This window comes from Solea solea, chromosome 21 (assembly GCF_958295425.1).
Source record: "Solea solea chromosome 21, fSolSol10.1, whole genome shotgun sequence".
Taxonomy (NCBI): Eukaryota; Metazoa; Chordata; class Actinopteri; order Pleuronectiformes; family Soleidae; genus Solea; species Solea solea.
Window position 1 is genome coordinate 12,544,921 of NC_081154.1, and position 14,887 is coordinate 12,559,807.

The 14,887-nt window shown below is 42.2% G+C and overlaps 1 protein-coding gene across 1 annotated transcript; it reads right to left on the minus strand.

Annotated features, from left to right (window-relative positions):
* Positions 1–5,441: 5,441 nt before the first annotated feature.
* On the minus strand, positions 5,442–14,252 carry LOC131448125 (G-protein coupled receptor 26-like). The gene is made up of 3 exons (XM_058620255.1): positions 13,161–14,252; positions 11,726–11,839; positions 5,442–8,327 (listed from the first exon to the last, which is right to left on the minus strand). Exons 1-3 carry the CDS (start codon positions 13,826–13,828, stop codon positions 8,081–8,083), a joined length of 1,029 nt encoding a protein of 342 aa, XP_058476238.1. The 5' UTR covers positions 13,829–14,252; the 3' UTR covers positions 5,442–8,080.
* Between the last annotated feature and the right edge of the window lie 635 nt (positions 14,253–14,887).

Sequence of the window (14,887 nt, forward strand, 5' to 3'; positions counted from 1 at the left end):
ATCTGCAGCAGCTGTGAGGTCCCTGTCATGGATTTTGCACACGGAAGCCATTTTTAACACAACTGAGGGGAGATTCTGTGCAGCAGTTGTGCTTGTATGCAAGATATTGGACAATTCAAAGTGTTTCTGATGTGTTAAATTAACTAAATGTACCTTACATACATTTGATTGCCCAGGTAATATTGGGATTGTTAAATGTGGCCAATGAGTGGAACAAGTGATGTGTTGATTGAATTATAGCAGTGTTTCACAAAGATAGTGGGAGATTTTTTGTGTTGCCAAACAGAATTTTCACAACTTTTTAGTTCAGATTTATATTTAAATGTTTTTTGAAGTTGTATTTAATTTACCATGACTTGAAAATGATTTCGTTCAACAAGATATGGCTGTAAAATATTCGCGTCGTGATGCAAAGATGTCACAATTTGGACCACAACACTTTGCCATCTTTGAAAAATAATAGAAACAACGGATGTACAGTCAGAATCTTTGAGACAAATTAAGACCCAAGCCTCTCTCATATGGACTGCAGACGATCCCTTTGAGTGTAGGTGGGTGTGGGTCAGGGCAGGATGGGGGGAGGTGTGGTCCTGCTGCACACCCTGCAGCTGTGATAGCGTGCAGATGTGTGGGAAGACACAGTCACCGGTTGCCCTTGCCAGCAGTTGAAAGGCCAACGCTTCTTCAGAAGTTGGTCCAGCCTTTGAAGTGCTGCAGTGCCGGCCTGGATATCACAGGAGTGAGTCGCCATGCGGCGTTGGTAAACCAGTTCTTAACCTCGCTGCCCTCGGCTGCTCCAGAGCCTCAGAGGACAGATTAGACTCACTGTGGGCTCAGCGGACTTCAAAGACGACAACCAGATTAACAAAGAGAGGGAGGGTTGTCGGGAAAAAAAAAAAAAAAAGTTATGTAATTTATGTATTCATTTGCAAAGCTGGGGTTAATTAGACAGTGTAAATGAGCAAAGAAACAGAATTTATCTGTGTGGTTTGAATCTCTTGTTTTGTCGAAAACGTGACGGAAACTTAACTTTCATGCAACGTCAAGCTGATTTTCAGACTTTTGATCATCCTGCCTACTGGTAATGACAACATCGCGCTCACTGCATATTGTTCTCAAGAAAGTATAAATATGAAATATGAAGAGTCGGATGACATTGAACAGTAGAATAACAAGGACAATGGTTTAGTGTAAACATCCATTATCTTTAACAAACGAACGCGTACCGTCGGTGTGTCTTACGTTTGCCGCACTTGTATAATTATCTTGTGCAGTAAGGGATTATTATGCAATTCACTTTGTTTTGCTGTGAGTCATCATCGCGCACAGCTGGTACAAGCAGGAGCTCTGGGTTTATTAAAGTGTGATGGTGGGTGGTTTAGAAGATAATATGTAGTTGGGATAAAAAAAATAATTAGACCACAGAGACTTATACGTGTTCTTTTTTGGCTCTCTCAGATATGCTTTTCAAACAAATCAAAGGCCTCACATACACACACACAGGTGTCTGCACTGATTGTATTGATCACAATCAAGAGGGACAATTTAATTCCTTAGAACCTTTTAGAGAACAAGATTACCTGATAGTGATTCATTATTTATTAATAGAGGCCATGATCCAGTAAGGTTTTCTAGGAAGACCATGTCAAGGTCCTGGATCAGGGACACTTTCCTGAAATACTGTCCTCATTAAAGACAAAAGTTCTGGACCTGTGCCTGAAATCCCTCCTTTTATTTACTCTCCACCATCCAAACTGAGAGAGTCCTGTGCATAGACATTACTTTTCAGATCCTATTTTAGCAGCCACTTCACTGACATAGCACATCCCATTTCCTCGCGTACACAGTCACCTATGAGACACATGGGACAGAAAGTGGAGGTGGAATAAAAGTCAAGGAGTATGGAAAGCATGGGTACATGTGTGACACATTCACCCACATGTCATTCAGATGTTGAGGCCAAAGCCTGCAGGGTCTTGTATTTTGGTGTTTGGATGACACATAAAGCAAATGAACAACATGACTGGCTTGTCTCGGGTGAGGAGGCCCCCCTGCTGAGTCATGTGTGCATTATGATGTGTTTTCAGGCAAAAATAGCAAAAAAAAAATAATAATAAATAAATAAAAATAACAGGTTCTTTGCTGTCACTGGCTTTTCCACATCTTTTACATTTATTTTGAGGCTCACCTGTCAAATAAGATATTGCATTTTTTCTTTTACACATTTAAATAATGTATGTACGACATGCAAACAGAGTTTAAAAAAAGGGTTTAAAAAGGGGATTGCCATCCCATATTTCTCTTGGGAACTGCCTCCTCCCCAGAGACCCAAGTTTGTTGAACCAAAATGTGGAACTATGAGGAACTCCTCTTACATTTACAATGAATTGGCTGCACCATTGTAATTAGTGGTCATTTCATGACTAAAAACAAAACATTTCTTACATACAGCTCCTTTAAAAAGAAGGGTAACACTCACTGCACCGTATACGTTACACAAAAGGGATCATGAACTTCATAGAAAAATATGTCACTGACTTTCCGGGGTCGTCTTTAAACCTCGTTTGAGTCCTCGTCAAAGCGTTATCAGAGAGAGAGGGAGAGAGAGAGAGAGAGAGAGAGAGAGATGGAGAGAGAGAGAGAGAGAGAGAGAGAGAGATGGAGAGAGAGAGAGAGAGAGAGGGAGGGAGAGAGAGAGAGGGAGAGGGAGAGAGAGAGGAAAAATGACAAACATTCCTATGTTTTTGCAGAGCGAGGTGTCCACTTGTCACTCGCAGTTTGTGGTTCACCGCTCACATGGGGAGGTCAGTTGAGTGAGTGGGCTGAGGCCAGCCATGATTAAGCCATGCGCTGTGGTCAGTGCCACCCACCCGAAGATAATCAGTAGCCCCTGTGGCGGGAATCAGTGTACAGAATATCAGCCAGTTACCGCTGAGGCCATATCAGTCTGCCTCTGACGTTGTTTCATTACCACCTGCACTGTGGTGTGAACTGAACAATCACTTGGCTCTGACGAGGAAACAGTCACAGTAGCTCTGGATATAAAGTCTTATGATGCACTGTAGCGGCTGAGCAGTTGTACTTTCAGCCTGCAGTATTTCTTTTACAGACTCATATAACATTGCACATGTTGACATAAAAAGATTTTAATATTCAATAGGACAAATGTGTCTTGTGAGGCCACTTTTACCTTGACCTTTGCCCCCCTGTGTGTGTGTGTTTAAACCAACAGAGAGTGACAGTGCACACGTTTTAAATCGAAACATTATATTATATTATTATATTATATTCACACCAATATCAAATGAGTTCACACAAAGCTCTTGACTCCCTCTGTGTTTCCCAGTGTAAGAATGTTTACATCTTGTGTCACCCAGCGACCACAAACACAACACCGGGGCTGCCGGCCTCAGTCAGGTCTGACAGCATTACAAGACAGAGCCCAGAGCCCATTTTCAGAGGGGGAACGCAGCATACAAATCGTTTCTGGTCACGAGGACCAAACAGAGGCAGAATAATAACATCAGCAACAACAAAGATACACACAGCAGCTTTAAATATCATATGAATAAAGTGATGAGTAAGCCTGTGATAGACTCAGTACAGTATCATTGGACACTCAAGTGATATTGGCATGGAGCCGTCCCTAATGTGAACAACATGCACTGCAGCTTCAACTGCCCAAAATAGATGCAATGAATGGAAAACTTTCTAGAGACCATCATGGATACAAATGTACTGTAAAAAACAGTTTTTTTATTATTAAAAGTAGGGTGGGAGAACATTTTCTGGAGCATTTTTTTTTTTTACTGTATTGCTTAAAGGCGACATAGACCGGAAGCTCCAATTAATTCTGCGTTTGTGTGTGAAACTGCATCATTACCTCTTTTATGAAACCCTAAAGTTTCAGAACAAACAGTTCAGCCACTGCTGAGAAAATAGGGTTTTATTGTTTTCCTGGGCTCTGCAAAGCGGATCAGCACTTCCCTATGCTGATGATGTCATCAGAAAACCTCACCACTCCTCTCACCACCGTAGCGCCTCCTAGTGCGGGCACTAGTCCGGGCACATCCGGTTGCGTACATTCAACCGCAGAAGAAGAACTACTCTCGTTGTAGCTGCTGAGATGCAGAGCATCCACCGTGCCAGAGGGGGAGCTGTGTATCTGAGAGCTGGCCTACCAATTACGTCACTTCCAGGTACCTGGCCAATCACAGGACAGTGGGAAAGCTCTCGTTGGCTGGCCAATCACAACACAGTCCACGTTCTGGGGGTGTGGTTTTGGTCTGAAACAGCGTGGCTGACGAGAGCGTCAGTGAGGAGATATTTTGATCGGCTCGTTTGCAGCGACTAGGAGGTTTTTAACCATGAAAACAAGTTAATATATGTAAGTAGACCTCCATAACTAACATATATGTGCGATACAAGCATTCGATGTCACCTTTAAAATCCTCTTCACAACCCGATTGTAACCAATTAATGAATGCGTTGTCACAAGAATGAAAAATGTCAGTCAGCTGTGGAACGGACAGGCCTAGTTTTAGTGTATGTGATATTCCATCTTAATCAGTGCAGAAATGAGCCCAGTCAGCAGAGCAATGCTAAAGTGTCCAGCGCTGTAGACCATGTTAAGTGTCAAAATGTTCATTGAATGTGAATAAAGAGTATGCTTTTCTTTTCTTCTTCTCCGAGGGAAGTCTGAAGAAAGGGGCTTGGACTTTTGAATTCAAAACGTAGCCTGCTCTAACTGTTTCTCCAGGATGTCCAACCCTACCTTTAACATTATTATTTCGGTCAATGCAGTACAAGACTACTTTGATTAAAGGCTGCTTTTAATCTAATCATCTTCCTCAGTTCCTCCAATATTTCAGTGTCAACACGAGACATTTTAATCTTTCATCATCATCACCAGAAATTAAACAGCAGTCATGGTGTTCACCACCATCACCTTCATCAGTGTGTTGACTTCAGCTTTAGCAGCAGCACTGAGACAAGGTTTAATAAATCAGGAGATACATAACAAAACACTTCAGGCTGTCCAGTCCATCACCACAACAAAATGAGGTATATTACACTCACTTGACTGTCAACTATTAACCACAGTTAAAAACCTAATTTGCACTTGAAGCAGCACATTCTGTAACACTAATGAATACAGTGTCGTTATAAATAACAAGTACGCACATATCAAAGGACACAAAATACTTTTGACTTTTTGTCATTCATCTAAACCTGTCAGCACACTTCATTTCCTGTTGAGATTGTTTTTCCACCAATAACCATAAAGTCATCATTTATGGAATAAAATAAAAATAAAATCAGTGCAACACATCAGTGACAAATTACTAGCGGAACCAGGAAACACAAACACATAAGCAGACTCTAGTTAATGTACGGAAGAGTTTTAGGGCCACATGTAAAAAAAAAATTCTGACTTTAATCTCAGAATTCTCAGAATTCTGACTTTTTTCTCTGAGAATTCTTCTTCCTTTTTTCTTTCTTTCAATTTTGTTTACATGTGGCCCTAATACTCTTCCTTGTTAATGTTAATGAACTGAAGGGAATAAGGCCATGATTATTTTTTTTACTGTCAGTAAATGCCATGTTGAAAGGAAAAAAACAACAACTCTTAAACACTATATATTAAATTTTTTAAGGCATCTGATGTCTTGGTGTGCCATACAGTAACACACAATAAATATGACATAAACAAACATCTCCCATCTGTGTTATCATAAATGCTAATAAGTGTGGACACAAAATAACAATAACAATAATAATAATATAAATTATTAATTAGGAATTGGGTATTTCAATTGGCCTTTTAATGTTTTTTGGAATTTTGGCACTGTGTATGTTTCAATTGTAAATACACACAATATGTCCCTTATAAACCCGCCCTGCATGCTCACACGAAACACTAAACACAAGGTGTACAAATGCACGGAAAAGTCATACGTCCTGTAAAATGAACTTTCAAAATACAACAGTACAATATATAATATATAATATGCTTTTTTTGTTTTTTTTGAAGCACCTTCTCCTAAATGACGTCAACTCTTAAGTGGAACCCGGTCAAAAGCTCTCTGATACAGAGCTGCCTGTCTTCTGATACAGAAAAAAGTGGGCGTAACACGGCAGACACAACACGGAGTGAGTCGCCCGTCTTCACGATTTGACTTAAATATGTAGAATTATGGATGAATTTAGAGTTCATGTAAATCTGTGGTAATGTCGTCCTTCAGTAGCTACACATCGCATTGGAAAACTCTAATATACGACAAATACACGACTAACACTGGATGTTTATTATTGGTTGCCATGTATCTCTTCTTATAAATCAAATACTATGAAAGCTGTCTCTCTGATTTCCATGAATACATCTAAACACACGGGTGGAGAATTAGTGATATGAATGTTTCATGTAAACAAAGACTATGGTCTCCACTTTGAAATGAGGGAATATTTATTCATTGATACGTTGTTTGTGGGATTTTAAGTTCAATTATTATGTTATTTCAGATTTCGCTTCATCTTTTAGGACTCTACTGTACTCATGATGAAATCATGTTAAATGTATAGTGTGTATTTTCTAATAGCTTATGCAGATGTAAGTGTTATTAAAATGTGGTAAAACTATTGCTTTTTGTTACATCCTACCCACTCCCTTTTTTAAAAAAAACAACACCACCTCTTGAGGTAGAAACGATGAAGATAGTTCATTTTACATCCTTAAATCCTTTCAACAGCAACCTCAATATTGAAATGGAACCGCACTGTGGAGCATACCCATTCCCGGTGATCATATTTAGCCTCGTAAACTAGTTTGTTATCACCCACTGACCTTTCAAATGTACGTGAGTGATGTAATCATAAACTGATCAGTTATTCATTTTTAAGTGTGCCTCTCCGCCTGGAGGCCCAAGAACTAGAAATGATTCTCGATTATGAGAGCGATCATTGCCTTCATGTGGTCTCGCCAACGTCCGATTCAGTAATTGCAACAAATAACATTGTGAAAAAGAAAAGGTGGCAGTAATATTCATGATACTGCTGCACTCACTTCAGGAAAAGGATTCTTTTTGCTTTTTTTTTTGCCCGTTTGCTGCTATCACTGTAGACAAACGACAGATCGCCAGTCAATTACACGTGACAGACGTCATGTGGGCCTTCATTTGCCTTCCCTGTGTCCCTCTTACTCAAAGTTATGAGGCAGAGAGCGATGCAGTCTCTGTGGGTTTACTCCCCTCTGTGAATAACAAGTACAGTTGGTCACGCTCCAGTTGACTAAACAACCTGAGGGGCACATGTCAGTCATGATAGCAAAGGCAGCTGGTTTTCAAGGCCCATGTTTCCCATTAAACCTCTGCTTGGCCAGGTCAGTAAGTCCTTCAAACAGCAAACATGAAGTCCTGCTTGTTCCTGCCTTCCTTCCACTGGCCCTCGTGCTTCAAAGCGATGCACTTAGAAAAATGAAAGTCGTCTAAGAATGTGTCTGACCGAGAGAGATCAAGTGTAAAATAAACCTGAGCCAGACTGTGCAGCTGCACCATCTGCTGTATTGTATGATTTCATCTTCTTTCTTTTTTTTTATACGGCTATTTAATTACTTATACAATACACAGTTAATTTTGGTTAGGCTAGTTCTCAGTGCTACATACAGTATGGACGCGTTACTTGTCACTTGCAAACACTTTGCACAGACTACAACACACGTACAGCCACTCCTGTCTCTCTTTTTTTTTAAATATGACTATATATACTACAGTGATTTATTCTTAAAACACAAACACATACTGCAAAATCAGTACGTGTTTGAGTGAGGCCCCGAGACATGTGAGACACAGCGCTCTATCTGCCATTTGTGAAACGTCCTCTCCACTGACGCGCTGCTGTGGACCCTCGCTGTGCAAACACAGCGGCCCCTGTGCCTCGTCGGTGTCGCCGCTCGCTTCTTGAAATGTCACATTAGATTCAGGCAGATACAGAACACGGACATTTGTCTTCTTCTTCCTCATCCACAATAAATCAGCTTCATGTCGTCCGAGAGCCAAGTCCACCCTCGGACCCCCGTCTCCTATCAGTCCACTCTCTCCGTCACTCCACTGTGGGGAATGCTGCTGACTTGGTTGTCTTGGCCGCGGCCGGACGTGTTCAAGGAGCCGCGCTTCAGCAGCCTATTGATGATGTCGGCGCACGTCTTCCTGTACTGGTGTCGAAGCAGCGAGTACACGAAGGGGTCACACGCCGCCTTGCTGTACGCTAAGCACTTGGAGACGATGCCCCAGTGAGGATTGATAGGCACTGCTGGAAATAACTCCACAATCCTGGAGAGAAGCATAAAGACTGGTGAGAGAGGGACAGCAGCACTGTGCAGAAGTACATACACATTTGTGAGATATATCGATATTTTAATTAACCCTTTAACACCTAAGCCTTGTTTTTGCTTATTTTAACCATAAAAGGACCAGAAATTATCCTGTGATTTTGTGGCTTTTTTCCAGAATAACTTTCAATATCTGGAGGTTATTCACCATTTATTGCATGTTAAAATGGTGTATTAACAATTTGAAATGAAGAAAAACAAAAAAGAAAAAATACTGTAGTAACCAGATTTGGCGTGTTAAATTTGAAATTTGAACAGTGTAAAACATATTTCAAATAATATTTGTTTGAGTCTTTGTCTCAATGTCCAGAAACAGGCCAAAAAATGGAAACTTATGAACAAGTGTTTTTCCAACTCTCTCCTCTCTGGTGACAAAGACACTGATTGGCCGACTTCCTTGAGTGGAATTACCGTAATAAACACACTTCTCAGCTTTCAGAAACCGTTTGAATATTTCCGATAGCACAAACCGTCGCACAATTGCAGTGATGCAAAATGCGCTTGTGCAGACGTGACGTCTGCGACACGCTCGGTGTTAAAGGCTTAACAAATTAAGACGCTAAAGTAAACAGTCCCTGCCAGTTTGACTCGCCGGGCGTCTCTACTTCATGTCTCCTCACGGCGGCGCTGCTCAAATGAATGAGGGGAACTAGGGTGGAGAGAGTTTATAACAAGATAATGGTGGAGAAATCTACGTTAAGAGATGCTCCATCCACGTTCAATGCATAGACTTTATGCACTTTGTTCTCTATGTTGTGAATAAATAGAGAAATTGGTATCATGGGCCATGTATCATGTATTGTATCGTGCAATTCCCACCCTTAGTGTGCTGGAATAATTTCAATGACATGACATTAGTGTAATATCTCCTCTAATAATACTCATTACCATGCTGTGAATTGTATTACGTCCCTATTTCTATTAAATTATTACGGTTACCATGTTGTTACTGTACCGAAATATAACGTGCTATGATTGCTTGCATATAAGTCTGTGACAAAGATCACAATCTTCCTCTAGTACTTTGAGTATATGAGCACTTTGTGAGTTATAGTCCCATATAGAGTAAAAGAGACAAGAAAGCAGTGTATGCTTTGGAGCATGGCTGTGATGGGATTGAGAGCAGATGTCATGCACCGTGCTCACATTCTCAGCTCCTCTCCAGCTCCGCTTTCTCATCCAAATATGGCTTCTCGCTTCTGATTTTCAAGAAACCACGAGAGTGCTGCCAAAGTGCAAAACTCTTCAACTCAAAATGACAGTTAACAAAACTAGTGTGTGGCATAGCTTATGTCAGACGACTAAACCTATGTTGTCGTACAGGACTATTTGACAACGTGATCTCTTCCACATGAAACCTCTTGTGCAGTTACAATCCTGTATTTATTTGATTAAAGAGGTCACATAATGACTTTCACAGTCTCGCCTCTTGTCTGCATCTCGGGGTCGCTCTGCTCAGACGAGCTCGTAAAGACATTAAATTGCTGCTTTCACACTAATTTTTGAGATATTTTATTGAACGTGCCATCATAAAGAGGTGTAAAAAAAAAAAAGAAAACGAAAAAAAAAACGCTGATCCTCTTCTCTTGCACTTTGTATGATTACTCTGTCCACAGTGGAGCTTTGTCAGCATATTAACACTGGCCTTGTGGGCCAGTAGCCCATCAGTGGTGTTTGCCCACATTATCCACAGCACCAAAGAGAACAGGAGGTTAAGTCAGCTGCCACGCTGCACAGCGGGGTTTCTACTATATACATGACGACCCTGATGACAAACGAGTGCCACACAAGCGGCGGAGAAGCTTCGAGAACAATGTATATTCAGACTGTAATCCGTAAACTGCCATTTGCAAAGGGAGACCATGCAGAGCTGTCGCCATCTATTACTAACGTCATGTAATCTGCTTATTATTAGCCCTTCATTTACAAGTCCAACCGTCTAGGACCTCAATTAAAGAGCTTTTATGTTACGATATTAAACAATGATATAGGCTCAGTTTGAGATGCACTTCAAAGCCAACCATGTCGTTATTACGGTAATTTTACTGACACCGACGCAGGGAGCAGACAAATCGGCGTCTTTCCAAACACACAGAGAGCATCGAATTTTTATCAAATATCCAATTTTAAGACAAATACTCATGCATTTTACTGGTCTAATTTCAAAATGAAAATGCAAAATCTCTTAATCATGTACAACTATTGTGTTTTTTTTCATAATAAAACTCTAAAATCAAATCTCAAATTGTTTTTCTTGACTTTAAAATGTTAATATGCTCTTTATATGTATATATATATATATACATATATATGTGTATATATATATATATATATATATATATATACACACAGTAAATTGTAAATAACTGCCACATATTGAAAATTCTAAGTGCTCTGGAAAAACGGGCAAAAGCACTTACTCACAGGACATTTTCTGGCCCTTTTATGTGTACAATAAGCAAAGGTTAAAGGGTTAAAATGATGTCTTAAAAAGCCAGTTCTTTGCAATATCATCTTTGAAGTTATAAAAAATACTAAAATGTATTAAACTAACGTAAAATTAGATGTGATGTCCATGTGTGGCTTCACAAATGCCCTGTGGTTTCATCCTAAAATAGAGGCAGGAAATGCTTCTTGAGGAGATATTTTCTGCATTTTCAGGACCCAGTGTTCTTGGTGCTGTTTTACTAATCATCCACAATCAGCTTTAACTTTTTACCCCAGCAACGAGCAGCTCCTTTCAGTTGAGGGCTGTGTCACTTTTCCAGAGCACAGATATACTACATTTTCCAACTTAGTTTTTTGGTGCCAAGCCAAGCATGCAGATAATTTAACTTTTTTTTTCTTTCTTTCTAGGTTTTGAGAAACCAAGAAACAACCAAAAACAACAAAGGTCAGTGGACTGAGTCGTCCATGACGCTGGAAAGGACACATATAAAGAGCAAAAACAGCATTGTTGGGAGTTTTCACAGAAGTTAACTATAGTTTTTGCTGTGTATACTGTCTATAATCTGCACATACTGTCTGTTTAGGATGCTCTCTTTGTGCAGTGGTTTTATGCACGTTGGCGGGACCTAACCGCATGAGATGCGCCCAGCAAACTTGACGAGGAAAGTGCAAATGCAGCAGCGACAGCAGAACGCAGACATATTACTTATCACAGGGTCAGCCAATCTCATCTTCCCAATCTGGCCTCCACTGTGTGGAGAGGAAGCAGAGACAAGGCAGAGAGGAGGAAGTGGGGGTGGGCAAACCCGGAGAGGAGGGGAGGGAGCGTTGAGAGAAACCAGCAAAACAAAAGCCTGCAGCCTATACGCCGCAGTGTGGGCCGGAGCTCACCTGGTGATCACGTAGGGAGCAAAGCAGAGCATGAAGGTGCCAATGAACGTGCTGATCTTCCTCGTCGCTCTCTGCCGCCGCCGTTTCTGCTCCTCCAGGCAACGCTGGCGGACGCTGGAGACACAGTGGGCAACTGGGTTTATAATGAGTGAGACACACTTCAAGTAAAGGCCACAAAGTGTCCCGCATGAGACACAAAGGAAGAAGAGTCCATGTCTGTCGTACATGGGGTTGAAGAATGAACCAGCCAAGGCTGAGCTGTGGTCAAATAATTGATTTATCCCAAAGACATGTTTGTACTGCAAAGTAAAGGCCTCTACTACCTGGAATTACAATTCCAACAGTCGATTTTAGACGTTCGCCTATAAATGCATTGTGTTGCCATGATCAAACACTGCTTTAAGTAGGAGTTGATGACACTGGGGTGATGAGTGTGGGAAAAGAACACCAGCATGCTGTAATAAGTACCTCAAGCACACACACACACACATACACAGGTTTTCTTCCTCTTTTTTTAGTCATAGTGTGTGCTTATGAAGTAAAGCAATGGCTCTGTATGACATTTCAGTTTAATCAGATTGTGTGTCCCCTCTGAATACTGAGGGCTCAATTCAAATGTCAGTGCAAAGCATCATTAACTGCACAGTTTGTCCTGTGAGCAGACACACAACAGTGTCATTCCAGCTCCTGATGGCGGCGCTTGTTATCGATGGCACCAGCCACGATGACGAGGCTGCTGCCTGCTCCCCGTTTCCCCTGTGATCCGGGGGTTTGTACAGTTTGTTCCCGCTCTACAGCTGAATGTTACACACACTGCCTTAGTATTATTATTATCATCTCGGCCAAGGAGGTTAAGCTTTGGGCCGCAGAGTCTGTCTGTGAGCAGCATATCTCCAGACATTGAGGATTGATTTGGACGATGTTTGTGGTTATTTGGATTCAAATTTGGGATAAAAAAAAGAAAAGTATTGCAGCCTTGGTGGAGGTTTGCAGGGACGCTGCAAGAGGGTGGAAAGTTAGAGTGATTCCGAGGGCCCAGCAGTGAAAGAGGCCCCTTTCAGTGCTAGGTCTTTTTTATTCATTTATTTATTTATTTATTCTTGTAAAACTGTAAACATAGCATTTTCACCCCTCTTAACTCACTGAATGGTTGAGTCTCAGCAATTAAATAGTGATGAATCCATATCACTTTTTTTTGTTTCTGATACCAAAAACCTTATTACCTATGGATGCAGATACATTTGTTCTACCCATTTTCAACAATTTAGCTGTGATGCAAAACTAGTGTGCTGATACACTGGCCACCTATAGCTGTGCAGACGATTAGGATTAAGATTATGTATGGTGTACAGATTGTATCAGAATGTAATATTTTCTTTATTTGATGGGGGGGGGGGGGGGGCAATATGTGCAGTAGTAAGTTAAAGGAGCTCACCTGGGATGTATATCCACCAGCAGCACCAAAGTTTGCATTGTAATGACGTCGATCCTTTTACAGTGAAACCTCGCCACTTTCAGTACTTTGAGGTAAGTGACACATAACACTATAAAAGACAGGAGAAAGGTGAAGGAGTGGAAAAACACGGTGAAAATGACAAACTGGGTCCGGCTGCTCGCCCTGGGGTTGGCCAGGGTGCAGGACGCGTAAAGCCGGTGGTATCCCACCCAGGAGAGGCAGGTGGCCACCGTGGAGAAGGACATGGAGTGCGCCCACGTGTAGCCGAGCGCAAACGCCGCGTCCTTGTGGCGCATTTTGGAGTGATACCTCAGCGGGAACACCACCGCGATCCACCTGTCGATGCTGAGCGCGGCCATGCTCAGCATCGAGTTCGTGGACAGGAAGGTCTCCAGGAATCCCACGCTCTGGCAGAAGCCGTCCCCTCCCGGCTGAGTCTTGCTGACGAGTCCCACCAGAGTGAGCGGCATGTTGGACACGGTCAGCAACAAGTTGCAGAAGGTGAGGTTGAGGTTGAAGAGACCGGGCACCTGCTTGCGGATCTCCGGGTTGTACAGGAAACAGACCAGCACCAGGACGTTGGACAACAACGACACTATAATAATAACAACCACCAACACAGAGAGGATGACCTCCGTAGTGTCCATCCTGTGGTCACTCACTTATCCACACTTTTTCTGCACATATCCATTCATGCGCCGCCGCTGCTGCAGATTGGCATTAATCCCCTCATCATAACCGTGCCCGTGCGTCCCCACTTCTCTCTCCACCGGTGGAGATCCGCGCCGCTTGTCCCCGCTACATTGTCACCGTGTTGGAGATGATCGGGAGGATTCCGACATGAGCAGCGCTTTCTTTGTTTGTTTTGGGATTCGTAGTTTTGAATCTTCCCCTCCTCCTCCCCTGCTCCTACAAACTGCAGGAAACCAAGCTCCCGTGCCAAAGCTGCTCTCTTCTGGCACTGCGTCTTGCAGTGGCGTCTTGTCGTCCAGTGATGCGCTCTGGAGGCATCACCCCTCCGCACACGCTGCCCAGTGTGTGGGCTACTCGCTCTCGCCTCCCCCGAGAAGCAATCAGAAGGCAACTGATATTATTAGGAGTGTGGGATGAGTTTTCCCATAATTTCACATAATCCAAACTTATCTTTTACTGGAAAATTGTGGAAGAAAAAAAGGGCATCAAGGTGCAATAAGTGTGTTGGCTGATGATAGATGTATCTGTCAGTGCCACATCAGGACAAATGTTAAATGATTCATTAGTTTCTTGGACTCTAAACACCCAGTTAATGGTTAATTGCAGTGTCTGTGTTCTTTTCAAGTGGAATGGTTACACACTGCACAAAAGAGCAAACAAAATCATCACTAAATGACTTATTCAATCAAATATTATTAGATTTTAAATCAAAGACATATATAAGGCTGCTTCCATGTTTTTGCACCATCACAGCACTCCAGCAGCATGTCATCCTCAAGGATCTCTGCTAATTTTGTCTGCTCCATCAGACTGATGGGGAGCAACATCTTCTGGTCGCTCCCCCTGGAAGCCAAATGACGCCCCCACACTCTGCTCTCCCCTCTGGACTTGGAGTGTGGAGAATTTTCCCTGTGAAGCGTGGGACTCATCTGAGTGTGCAGCAGCAGCAGCACGTGAGCCACTGGGAGAGAGTGTGAGGTGATGGTTGTAGATGCAATGAGGAAGGGGGGGGG